This window comes from Chelonoidis abingdonii, chromosome 2 (genome assembly GCF_003597395.2).
Source record: "Chelonoidis abingdonii isolate Lonesome George chromosome 2, CheloAbing_2.0, whole genome shotgun sequence".
Taxonomy (NCBI): domain Eukaryota; kingdom Metazoa; phylum Chordata; order Testudines; family Testudinidae; genus Chelonoidis; species Chelonoidis abingdonii.
In genome coordinates, this window is record NC_133770.1 from 270150480 (window position 1) to 270163592 (window position 13113).

Genomic DNA, 13113 nt, shown 5'->3' on the forward strand with positions numbered 1-13113 from the left:
TGCTACTTTTCTGTGTAAATCCCATACAGATATTATCTTCATAAAACCAGTGTGAATTGTTGGGAGAGAGGAATGATGTTATTTATATATTTAATTAAAAATATCCTTTCAAATGGCTGGGAACCATCAAGTTGTACATATAAGTAGATTATGTAAGTAATCACATGGACTTATTCGTGTTACCCTCATACTTCCTCCCACTTCCCTCTTATTGTTTCTTCATTACTCTCACTCTATATATTATGTTCAATTAGATTATACATTTCTTGGGATGGGGCCATAGCTCTCTGTGCGAGAGAATCACCAGAAACTCTTGCACAGACAGAGTGTACGAAGTGAACCTACCTCACACCGAGAGAGACAGGGAAAGCAGAGCTAAACAAGCATTGCCTCAATCCTCACAGTCAGAGGGAAGGGATTAGAGCTCAGCTATCTCTCTCCATTTCAAGAATATTTTCTCCTGCCAGTTAGGAAGAGATTTCAATCTCATTTCACCAAGAAAGATGTGGTATAGTTGGTGAAAGGAGCTTGAAAGTACTTTCTGTGGCACAGGAAACCAAGAATCAAGTACCACCTCAGCTACTGCCTCTCGCACAGTGGAGATCTGGCACGTCACAAGAGCTGATGTGCTTGATTTCTCAGGACAAGGATTACAACCTTCCTAGAGGAACACAGTATTGTGGACTCACCTATGTACTGACCCTGATAGCCACAAAATAGGCAATCTGCTTGCATGAAGAAGTCAATTGTAATGAGGACAAAATAGTGTTTCTCCAGAATGAATGGGTGGGGATCTCAAAGATATAAATATGGAGAAAACACATGTTCTTGTTGCTCAAAGCACTATCTCAATTAAAAAAAGTAGTTTATTTAAATAACCAAAGCAAGTCAGTCTGCAGAAACTTATCTCAAATGGAGTCTGCTTCCAGTTGTTAGCAAGAGACTATTAACTTCATGTCATACTGTAATGCACATGTAATAATTTGAAACAACAAAATTAGTTAATGTGTCAAGTAACTTCATAATCTTACATGTACAGGGGCCTTTATCCAAAAAGATTTCTGAAGTGCTCTACAAATATTACCTTTGGCTATATCCATATCCATATCACTTTCATTCAATAGACTGTATTTATCTTGCAGCTTTGACCAACTCATGTGCTCTACTCACTCCACCTCAAACAACCCTCCACACCAGGGCACTTGATTTAAAGAAAACAAAAAACACCACACAAACATGTCCCATAGAAATGTTTCTTTCTCTCCCCCACAAACAATTACTACACAGGTCTGTGACACCATGGTTCTGATTATATTTACTCCTGACCGAGCGTAAGGTTAAAGGTCCAATATCTCATGAGCCACTTGGGTTAGATATAAACCTTAGAATGTTAAAAAGACAGGAATTTCCTTTTCCAATAGTAACAGGCATTTTGTCTTCAGCTCCAGTAGACTTCAAGATACTGGTCTGTACAATCATGACATTACGATGTGATAGTAGGGCTGTTCTAGGGATCTCTAAAATCAGTTATAATTTTGCTTTTCTTATGAGGCTGGTAAAGTTTAACTCAGGGCACGAAGGCCTCTTGTTAGCAGGGCCAGCTCCAGGGGTTTTGCCGCCCCAAGCAGCCAAAAAAAAAAAAAAAAAGCCGCGATCGCGATCTGTGGGAATTCAGCGGGACATCTTTCACTCTGAGCATGAGTGAGGGACCCTCCACCGAATTGCCGCCAAATCCCTGAAAGTGCCGCCCCACTCCGGAGTTGCCGCCCCAAGCACCTACTTGATAGGCTGGTGCCTGGAGCCGGCCCTGCTTGCTAGGTTTTTTTTTTTCCTTTAAACTCATTAAACCAATTTTGAAAATTGTTTTAATGAGTTTAAAGAAAACCACATTAAAAGTGTGGCTTAACAAGAGTGTAATGACATGACATAAGCTTTGAATGACTTGCCCAATTCACTTATGGCACAAAATGATTCTATTATACATAATCACTTTGTTCTCAAAAAGAACTGCAGCTGCCTTCAGGGCATAACATTGTAGTTGCTTAACAGCACCTCAAACCAACAGTCTGAGACAGGAAGAAAGTGAATTACCATATCTAATTGGAACTATAGGTGGAATTTAAAATAGAAGATACCTTTCCAAACTGGAATCTGGGAGTGCACCTGAGCTAGTCCACCCTGCAACAAGTACCTATGGCTTGATTTTAAGTTCAGTGTAGTAAATGGGAAAGCTCCCACTGATTTTAATGGTGCAGGGCCAGTAAGGTCCTTAGAAATCTTTAATGAACGTAAGTGATCAGAGACTTAATTTTACCCCTCATTTGAGAGCTATCACCTTGGTTACAGAGTGCCCTCTAAAACCAGTTAGGTCATTGATTCAGAGCTCAGAAGGAACAGACCTTGTCTACTGAATCATCAACTCCACTTATTAGAATGTAATACTACCGCTAATACATTTCACCATTTGGTAAAAAACTCATACTAACAATTACGTTTAACTCTCAACTCCACAATGGAAAAAATGAAGAAAACAAGCCCTTTGAAAAGGCAAACACACAAAAGCCATTTAAAAAGGAGGTAAACAGTAATGTTGCATAACATTCCCCATACCCCAAATTTCCCTTACTTGGGATCTCACATACTCCTCACACCAAGGACCATGTGGTCCAATGATGTTCACATTTATTAAATCTATTATTTCACATTTTATTAAGTTAAGTTAGTGTCTGAAAACAGTAGTAGCCAAATTACCCTCTTGGATGCACACAGAGAGCTCTCATTAAAATCACACCCACCCACATTTGAGGGTGCACTTATGAGCAAAGGGAGAGATATTTAAAGGTATTTAGGAACCTAAACATACAGATAGGTGCCTAGCTGAATTTTTTAAAACAATGGGAGTTAGGCACCTAGGCATTTTTGAAAAACCCCTAGGTTTCTATCTGCATCTTTAGATGCCGAAATGCCTTTAAAAAAATGGCTTAAGGAGGCTTGATGTGGAAAAAAACCATGTGTTTAAAGAAGTTAAGCAAAGCTCCTTCCATCCCTGTCCCAGAATGATTTATAGGGATGTGTCACATAGGAAGACAAACAAAAATATGTGCAACTTCTTCTACACAGAAAAAAATGATTTCAGCACATTTCACATCACATCTGGTCTTAAACAAATTATAGCAAAGTCTCAAATTATTATGTTGTCACTAAAAAGATCCACTCCTTACTGTTGTTTAAATCTTGCAATTAATCATATATAAAGGGCCCAGCACCAGTTACATAAACAAAATCCTCTGTGCTGCCTGATGAAAACTTTGAAAACAAATTGTACACATTGAAGAGAAATTAATAAAATGAAACGATCTAAAATGCATGTACCTGGTTTTACAGGGTTTGTCTTTGTTTCCTTCTTATATCGCGCAGACTGTGGGTTTCCTTCCCCCCCCGTTCCAGCATTACATTTCTTTTTGGTATAGTCTCCATCACTGCCAGTACAAAAACTAATTGGACTGTTTCCAGCATCAGAAGGAGTCTTAACAGGAGATACTGATTGGCTACTAGGGCAGCCAGTGTCATCTGAAAAGACAAAAAATGAACACAAGATTTGTTAACTAATAAATAAAATGAAGATGATAGAAAACTTTTGGACTATACTACACACAAATCAGAAACAGTGTTCTCTAAAACACACAACCTGTGCACAAAGATAAGGCTCATTTTGTTCCTGCATTCCTGCACCCAACAACTGAACACACCATTTTGTGAGTGCAATATGGTTCTTGGATACATAAGTGTTATAAAATGCCACTGTAAATATTTGTTTCCATAATTCCATAATTTTCAGACAACTTCTGAAAACCCGGAGCCAAGATTAACCTCCTCTTATTCAGCATGGTAATGGAATATTATAACATGAAATATACAAATTAAGAAATGTGTTAAAATAAGAATTGCTTTGTGTGCATGTGTACATGTGATATATATAGCCAATTTCTGACTGTGCACCTCCCATATGTATGTATGTAACTATGGGCCAAGAGTGAGAATGGGGCAGCTTTTTCCCCAAAGATCCTTCGTACCAGAACTACGGAAGGGCCTTCAAGTCGAAAGGCATAAGCTGTATGGTTACAGCTGACCGGTTTGAGAGTGCACTATCAACACACACCCGTTTTGGTGACAGTATGACCTACTGACTATACAATATATATTGTCAGTGCTTTTTTAGAGTAAGGCCTTAACTTCTTTGCTAGAATGCAATTCAATGCACATACCAAATACTTTGGATGAGTCATTTATTTGGGTCTTTGACGTACACTTATCTACAGCAAAACATCACTGCAGATAATATAAGGTATATTGTTAATTTTAATTATTTACTACATTGTACAATGCATCTAGCGTTGCTTAAGGATTTTGGTTGGGCATTTTCTTCTCTGTGATGGATAATTACAACTGAAGTATTTGTTTTGCTTTGGTATTTTTCTGCGTTTTTTACTGAGCAACTCTAGTATTTTATTATCCTATAAATATCTACAATATGATAAGCAAACTGATCCAGAATATGCATTCATTAGATTGTTGCAATCAATATACACTCTATATGCATGAAATTCAGAAATGTAATTATCATTTTACTGAAAACAATAAACATGCCTCAACACGAATTATTTTTCTTTTAAACCAACTTTTTTTTATTATATGGAGATATATCTATTTCATAGAACTGGAAGGGACCAAAAGGTCATTGAGTCCAGTCCCCTACCTTCATGACAGGACAGATTTTTTTCCCCAGATCCCTAAACGGGCCCCTCAAAGACTGAGCTCACAACCCTGGGCTTAGCAGGCCAATGCTCAAACCACCGACCTATCCATCCCTCTCCTTTTTCATTTCCAGAAACTGGCTGTATGATACCTGGCACTAAAACTGCTGCACACTATGAACAGTACTTCTGTGTAAACCAGCATTAGTGTGCATAAGCATTAGCTTTCATCTCTTGGAGATACAGAAATGGTGGTTTATTCAAAGTTGTACAAACACAATAAAACTACTAGCACTCAAATACAAGTCATTGTAAAAAGGTATCCAGTCCAGAAAGTCAACATATTTAAGAAAAAAATCCTTCCTACTGTTATTTGAATGCCTCCTGAATACTCACCTCTGTTGTGATACCCACAATAACTGACTTATTTGTTTAAATTATAATATATATTATATTAAAAAAAAACCTGAATCATGATGTCACTTTAAGGTCAGAAATATCCCATGTCCCAGAGAACTGAGTCACTTATTTGTTCTTTCTAAGGGTAAAATAAAGCCAGTACCTTTCACTATTCATTTGCACTGTGCATTCATCTTGTATTATCTTAATGAATAAAACTCCCCTCCACACGCTATAATGTGACACACCCAGATGTACCTATACCTTAACTAAATACACAATCATATTTCTGTAACCACTGTTACACTGCAGTTTGCTCATTGTCATGTCTATAACTCAGGTCTGCTTCTGTAATAAGTTCTGCATGGGGACAAGGCTGAAAACAATGTCTACCCATAGAAGTGGGGTGGAAAGAAAGGGCTAGAATGTGTAATGTTACCGTCTTACTGAGAGTAAGGGGCAGCACAGAGCTAACCTAGGATCAGACCAGAGAATGGTTATCAATCATAATTCCTCTCTTGCCTCCACCTTGTTTTGGGAGGGGAGTAAAGTTATTACATCTTTTTTGTGAAGCATCTTATTCCCCTTACGTGCCAGGTCAGTCACCCTGGCGATGAGTGCACTCTCTAACCTTTTCCACCCATTTGCTTGCAAGAGTGAGTCTCAGACAAGCTGTCTTTGCTCTTCTCAGGGTGGCTGGAACAACCAGCCCTTCACACTGCCAAACCAGGAAGTAAGTAAGGGCCTACTTTTCCATACTCCCTGCACAGCTGAGTAAGAAATATAACAATCTAGCCCAAAAGTAAAAGTGGCCAGTCTGAGTTAGTTCTGGGGGGCTTTGCCTGCTTCTAGCAATGTTGCTCAGTCAGGAGAACAACCATATCTACTTTGTCAATTACCTGCAATGCCCACAGGTGAAGAGTGTTTTCTAACAGTCTATTCCAAGTTAACTAAGAGACTGAGCAGGTTCCTACCTGACCATATTGCAAACTTTGTTAGCTAATACTTTTGATTGCTGCAGATAAGTTCCATACTGAATTTGTTCGTCTTTTTTTGGCAATTTTACGGGTACCTTTTTCCTACCCCCCAATTAGTCTCAGTTCCTCATAAGATAATAAGACAGATAAAAGATCTATTAAACCTTTCAGTCCAATGCTCTGCTAACACAAGGTTCTTCCTTACATTATATTATCTTGTTCTTTATTTTACTAATTCATACAAATCTCATGATCAAATTCAATATATAGAGGAAAATAGAAGGCAACTTCCTCAAGATCAATACTAATTTTCTTCTGTGCATTAGTCTGCAGAACTTACCAATTTTTACCACATAAAACATGGGAAGAGTATGCACAATTTATCTACTGGACATGGATTGGTTTTGCTGAGTGAACTCTTGAATTCTGTTTAAACAAAAAATTTCACTATTTCTAGAAACACCCTCTCTTTTAAAGCATACCAAAATTTACAAAACCTTAACATTATATTCAGAATATAGTTTAGGCACAAAGTATTTAAATACCAGGAAGAAACTCCACTTCAAAGTATCTCAGGAGCTGATGAAATCCTGTGAAGGTGTTTTATTTTAAAACAAACAAAAGACTCCTACCCACAACTCTGAATTAAAGCATTAAGAAAAAAGCAACAAATGTGCAAAACCAACAACAAATCAGGAGATAAGAAAGCAGATTAGCAAAAGAAAATACATAGAAAATGCATGTTTTGATCAGCAGACAGTTAATATGGCCACTGATATTGTACTGCTTTCACGTCCCATTATAATTAATTTGATTAAGCTCCACAGCTTGCATTGTGATATGACACTTATCAAGGGAACAAAGTGAACTTGGCTCTTATAACAATAAGTCTTCTCTAGTCATATCATTTCTGACCTTTAGACACTTCAACAACCGAGTCAGAGTTTTAACTTCAGCTGCAGAAAATGAATGGTTTTATTGTACTCCTCTTTCCTGTTACTGTTTGTTATTTTTAACAAGCTATACACCTAAGGCTTCTGTGTGAGCTTGTAATTCAATCGTTAGTATGGAAAAAGTGAATCTGTAAACATTTTCTGCATCTAGTTCATGCTGCCAAAGAGACATTTTTTCCTTAGCTATATCAGATGTACCTTTCAATGCAGTGTCTTCTACAGGATCAAAATGTTCAGTATCGCCAAAAGTAGCAGCTGCACATGCAACAGTACTGTCTATCACAAGGGGCAAGATAACCTCAGCCGTGAGTTGAGAATGTACCTCTGCTAATCAGTTTGCAGGTGACCATCTCATTAAAAAAATGAAAGGGGAAGGAAAAATACTGGAAGGGGTGCACATTTGCACATTCTAAACAAGATCACCCATCACTGTTCTTCGTCCCCCTCTCATGACTGCTATGGAAATCCAAAAAAAATTAGTTTTAAAAACAATATTTCAGCTACATTTCCTACAAAGCAGAGCACTGAAAAATCTCAATAGCATGTTTACTCCACTAGAAAGAGTGAAGCTTGGCAGCATGTCACACTAGTATAGCCAACTTTCATCCCACACATATACTCAGGTTTATAAAAGGATAAGTCCTTAAAAGCATTTACTGCCAATACAGAGTTTCTTTCAAAACAATCTTTAACAATGTCATGTAGACCATTTAAGGTGTTTCTTTATACACAGGTTCCTTTAAATGCAGCTGTCCATTTTGGGGAAGAGAGAGGTTGTGAAATATTTGAACTACCTAGAAACAGGTCAGGAAGGCAAGGAGCCCATTCCTGAAGCTGTGAATCAAATAACTGAAGCACATAAATCCAAAATGGAATTTACCATTAACTACTGCAAGAAAATATTAATGTAGTTTGCATTATGGTCAGCTAAGGACTCAGTTTTGTAACTCAATGGAAATTTTGCCTGAGTAAGAAAACTCAGGCCCAGGCGGAACACTTCATATGGTAGTCCTCCTGAAGACATATGAGTTTTAGGAAGCTATTACAGAGAGAGCGCTTGAAGAACTCTCTTTCGATGGTACCACTGTTGACCTTCTGCTTAGGAATTGTTTACTTTTATTTTATAAATATATAAAATATCAAATATACACCAGAGCACATATGTTGAAATATATTGCATAGCTTTCATTGTTTTCTTCACTGTATCTATATTCTATTCTTTTGAAAGCACTCTTGTAAGACCATCTTGTAAATTAATCTTCACCTTGAATGTCAACTGGATTTTATGGTTGCAAAACTGCCTTTAATCACTACTCCTAAGATCCGATGATGCACCTGCCAACTTTCAAACGTCACTACAGGAGTAGAGTCACAGAATACCTATAGACAAACAGGATCAGCAAGAAAACTACTCAGAGTGTTGTGACATTTGCATGCAGTGGCTAAAATTCAAATCTCAAAAAAAGTGTAAGCATAAAGTACAACCTAAGTTGTAGTATTATTATGACTACTGATAATTTTAGAAGGTCTTCTATCTTACCTATATATGGTTAATCAGACTTTAAAGCTTCAGGGTATACACTTATCACTGGAAATCAGAAAGGAATTCTCTCTCACGTATATGCACATCCTATGTACAGCCATGCTCAACTGGCTATATGGTACAATTTTGTATGGAGGAGGAGAGAGGAATTGCCTTCCCCTAAAACAGCATTCTTCAAAGTTCGGGTCATGACCCAGTATTGGGTCGCGGCATGTCAGGCACTGGGTCGCTCTGGTCAGCACCGCCAACCGGAACGTTAAAAGTCCCATCAGCAGTGCTGCCTAGCTAAGGCAGGCTACTACCTACTTGCTCCTACACCATGCTTGGCCCAGAAATGGCCAGCAGCAGGTCTGGCTTCTAGGCAGGGGGACCACAGGGCTCCGCACACAGCCCCCACCCCGAGCACTGGCTCCACACCTCTATTGGCCGGGAACCAGCCAATGGGAACTGGGAGGGACAACGCCTGCAGGTGAGAGCTGCACAGAGCTGCTTGCACACATCCGTCAAGGAGCTGGACCTGCTGCTGGCCGCTTAAGGCGCAGTATGGTCCTCAGTCCCATGACAGGAGGGAAGCCTGACTTAGCACCCCCACTGCGCTGCTGACCGGGAGCCGCCGGAGGTAAATCCGTGCTCCAACCCCGTGCCCCAATCCCCTGCCCCAGCCCTGAGCCCCCCCAAACACGGAACCCCTTCCTGCTCCCCAAACCCCTCATCCTCAGCCCCACCCCAGAGCTGTATGCCCAGCTTAGAGCCTTGACCCCCTTTTGTATTCATATTTTACATACTAGCTTTACAGTCACCCAAATCCCAGTATGCGGCTATGAATCACTGCATACCGCTACCCAATGTTTTGAGGGGGAGAGTTGTGGTGGTGGAGGATGAAGGCAAAGTTATGGTCCAAGATTTGCATGACATCTCTCAAACCTAATATTCTGCAGTCTCTCTATATATGGAACTCCTATTGATGTCAGTGGGAGAGTAATTTATCAGGATCAAGATACGATATACAGATTTTGTTATTGAAATACCACAGAATCACCTACGGTGGAACATGTTCTCTTTATTCAGCAGTATTTTGGGCTTCTGATTAAGGACAAGGTTCTCTGATTCTGTTTAAACCTTGCAGTGCTTGTTGATACACATGACACCATTTAACGCAATACAAATTTGCATTAAAACCATTTTAAAACAAAATATCTTGTATTAAGTATTTTTTAAGAAAGATACAAACACAGAGCTTCTTAACACTGAATTACTGGTAAGTCATACACAGAGGGGACAAACTTGAACTCCAGAAGGGGGAAGATGCTAGGTGCTTGTTTCTTAGGGTGTAATCCAAAATGCACTGAAGTCAATAGGAACCTTTCCACTGACTTCAGTAGGCTCTAGCTCAGGCTTTTAGAGCTCACAGTGCTGACTGATATCCAGAGCAGGTGACAGGGACATTCAGAAGGTCAAATGTCTTGGCTTCCCAAGCAGTTGTACGGTGCAGCGGTACAAGGGCAGTCATTTTGTAGGAGGCAACAGCAGAGAGAGAGAGAGAGAAGCAGACAGGAGTCTGCACTTCCGTACATATAAACTTTTTTAACCTCCACATTTAAAACCTCTCTCCATAAAAATATAAACACTAACCAGTAAGCTAACTAAATTCCCAAATCATTCCCATGCCCTAGCAGGAGATCCTCCAAGTAAAGAGCATTGAAAACAGACACAAAGGACCAAATGCTGCCCTTGAATAAGAGCCACACGTGTGTATATAAAAGCAGAATTTGGCCCTATGTATTTAGAAAATGAAGATCAAGGTGCCCACACAGCTATGCCAGGTAGAACATCTACAGCAATGGATCTCACAAACAAACTCACACAGCTTGAGAAGGACTCTATTTCAGCTGATACAGTTCAAGCAAACGGAATAAAGAAGGATTGTGAAAATGCTTTCGATATCAAATGTGGAGTCAATTTAAAACACATTTATCTGATGCAATAAATGTCAATAAAAGAAAATATAAACTAGGAGTCAGGAGAATACGTTAACAAAACATTCCTTCTGATGAAAACAGATATAAAGATAGGGGGATTGTAACATATAAGGAAGCAAATTATAACAACCTTACATTTGGTCTCTGCATTGTTGATCCATTAAAATGATCCAATTTTCTCTTTTTTTCTCCTCAAAAATATACAGTTAAGCGTGTAGTTTAACAATGCTCTATTCTGGGTAGCTTTCCCAATACACAAGCTACCTCATTGTTCCAGTAAGAAATTATTTCAGCCATGACTGAAGGTACAGCATGTTAACTGCATACAGTGAATGACGATGTCTCTTCTATAAACCTGTACAGATCCTCAGACTCAGTTATTTGCAGCTAGTAATAAACATAGCTTATTCAAACTGATTTAAATAAGTGTATGTGGATGGCTAAATCCTGTTTGCTTTACTCACACAAGCACTATTCCTGAACTCACTTCAAGTATCAACCAATAACTGGTCCAATCGGCAAAACAGTCTAAAGTGGACTATGCATGTGAGTAATGTGAACATGATATGATAATAGAGAACTTTCTCCTGCAGGCACAGTGAATTTACAGTGTAAACACAGTGAACATAGTATCAGAGGGGTAGCCGTGTTAGTCTGGATATGTAAAAGCAGCAAAGAATCCTGTGGCACCTTGTAGACTAACAGCGGTTTTGGAGCATGAGCTTTCGTGGGCAAATACCCACTTTGTCAGATGCACGTAGTGGAAATTTCCAGGGGCAGATATATATATGCAGGCAAGCTAGAGATAATGAGGTTAGTTCAATCAGGGAGGATGAGGCCCTGTTCTAGCAGTTGGGGTGTGAAATGAAGAACAGGGAGGAGAAACTGTTTTGTAGTTGGCAAGCCATTCACAGTCTTATTTTAATCTCCTGAAGCTGATGTGGTCAATTTTCAGATGAGCTGGAAGCTGCGGCAGTTTCTCGTTTGAAAGTCTGGTCCGTCGGAAGGTTTTTTTGGCTGGCAGGCTGGCCACTTTAAGGTTTTCTTTTGCTATAGTGTGGCCAGGGAGGTTGAAAGCGTCCTCGCACCAAAAAAGAATAACAGAGATATTTTTGTATAACACAATTGCCAATTAAAACACCAACACCTAAAAAAAATACAATAAATGATAATAGAATACCAAAGTTTATTTAAAAATAAAAAATATAATTAACGTAAAAGAAAGAGATAACGATAAAAAAAACAAATTGAAGAAAAACCCACGATGTCATCCAGCAGAGAGGAAAAAAAAAAATATATAGCTGGTATAACAAAAAATGATGGACATCAATAAATAATAAAACTTGGTGCGAACATAGCAGAAGATGAAATTAGAAACCACGGGTGATCGGTATGGTGAATAAATGGTTTAAGAGAAAAAATCCTGACCTAGACTCCAACAGCATAGCTCCCTCCACCCGCACTGCGCCGTAACAAAAGAAAACATATAATAAAAGGGCAGAGTGTTGGCAACAAAAAAAAAAAAAAAAAAAACAAAAAAAAAAAAAACACAAAAAACACAACAAAAAAAAGAACACAAAAGAGAGGAGGAGTCTGTTGACACGTATCAAACTAATAGTAATATTGCCATCGATATGCCATCATTATAGCCCAGCATATGTTGTACATCGGACGTGCAACAGCACTCTGGTGCAACATCTGCCCACATATCTACACCAGCAACACATCAACGGACCTAACCAGATCAGCTATACCATCACCGGTTCATTCACCTGCACGTCCACCATGTAATATATGCCATCATATGCAGCAATAATGAGCCCCTTGCTATTACATCGGCAAACTGACGCGCTACGGAAAGGATAAACGGACACAAATCAGATATCAGGAATGGCAATATACAAACCTGTAGGAGACGCTTCAACCTCTCGGCCACACTATAGCAAGACCTAAGGTGGCCATCCTGCAGCAAAAAACTTCAGGACCAGACTTCAAAGAGAACTGCTGAGCTTCAGTTCATCTGCAATTTGACACCATCCAGCCTGGACTAAACAAAGACTGTGAATGGCTTGCCAATACAGAACATCTTTCTGCCTCCCTTGGTTTTTCACCACCTCAATCTGCTAGAACAGGGCCGCATCCTCCCTGACTGAACTAACCTCATTATTCTAGCTTTGCCTGCATATATTATACTGCCCTGGAAATTCCACTACATGCATCGACAATGTGGGTATTTGCCCACGAACAAGCTGCATGCTCCAAACCTCTGTTAGTCTATAAGGGCCACAGGATTCTTTTGCTGCTTTTACAGTGAACATAGAGGCCAAGTTTTCAAAACGAAGGCCATAAACTTAGGCTGAACTCTCGTTTTGAAATCTGCGCCCTGTAATTTTCTAAATGAGTAAGAAGGTGCGCACCTATTGACCCTTATTGACTTCAACAGGTACAGGTGCGCGAGACGAGAGCATAGCTTCACCTACTCCGTACCTCCTTAGGGTCGGAATTGGT

At 39.3% G+C, this 13113-nt stretch overlaps 1 protein-coding gene across 2 annotated transcripts in view; it reads right to left on the bottom strand.

Moving 5' to 3' along the window:
* The window catches only part of LOC116814681 (syntabulin), a 116093-nt gene that overhangs the window by 41826 nt on the left and 61154 nt on the right, over window positions 1-13113 (bottom strand). For both annotated transcript variants that reach the window (XM_032762457.2, XM_075063191.1), the window contains exon 4: window positions 3373-3570. In XM_032762457.2, the coding sequence (XP_032618348.1) occupies window positions 3373-3570 (198 nt within the window). The remainder of the gene's footprint in view (window positions 1-3372; window positions 3571-13113) is intronic.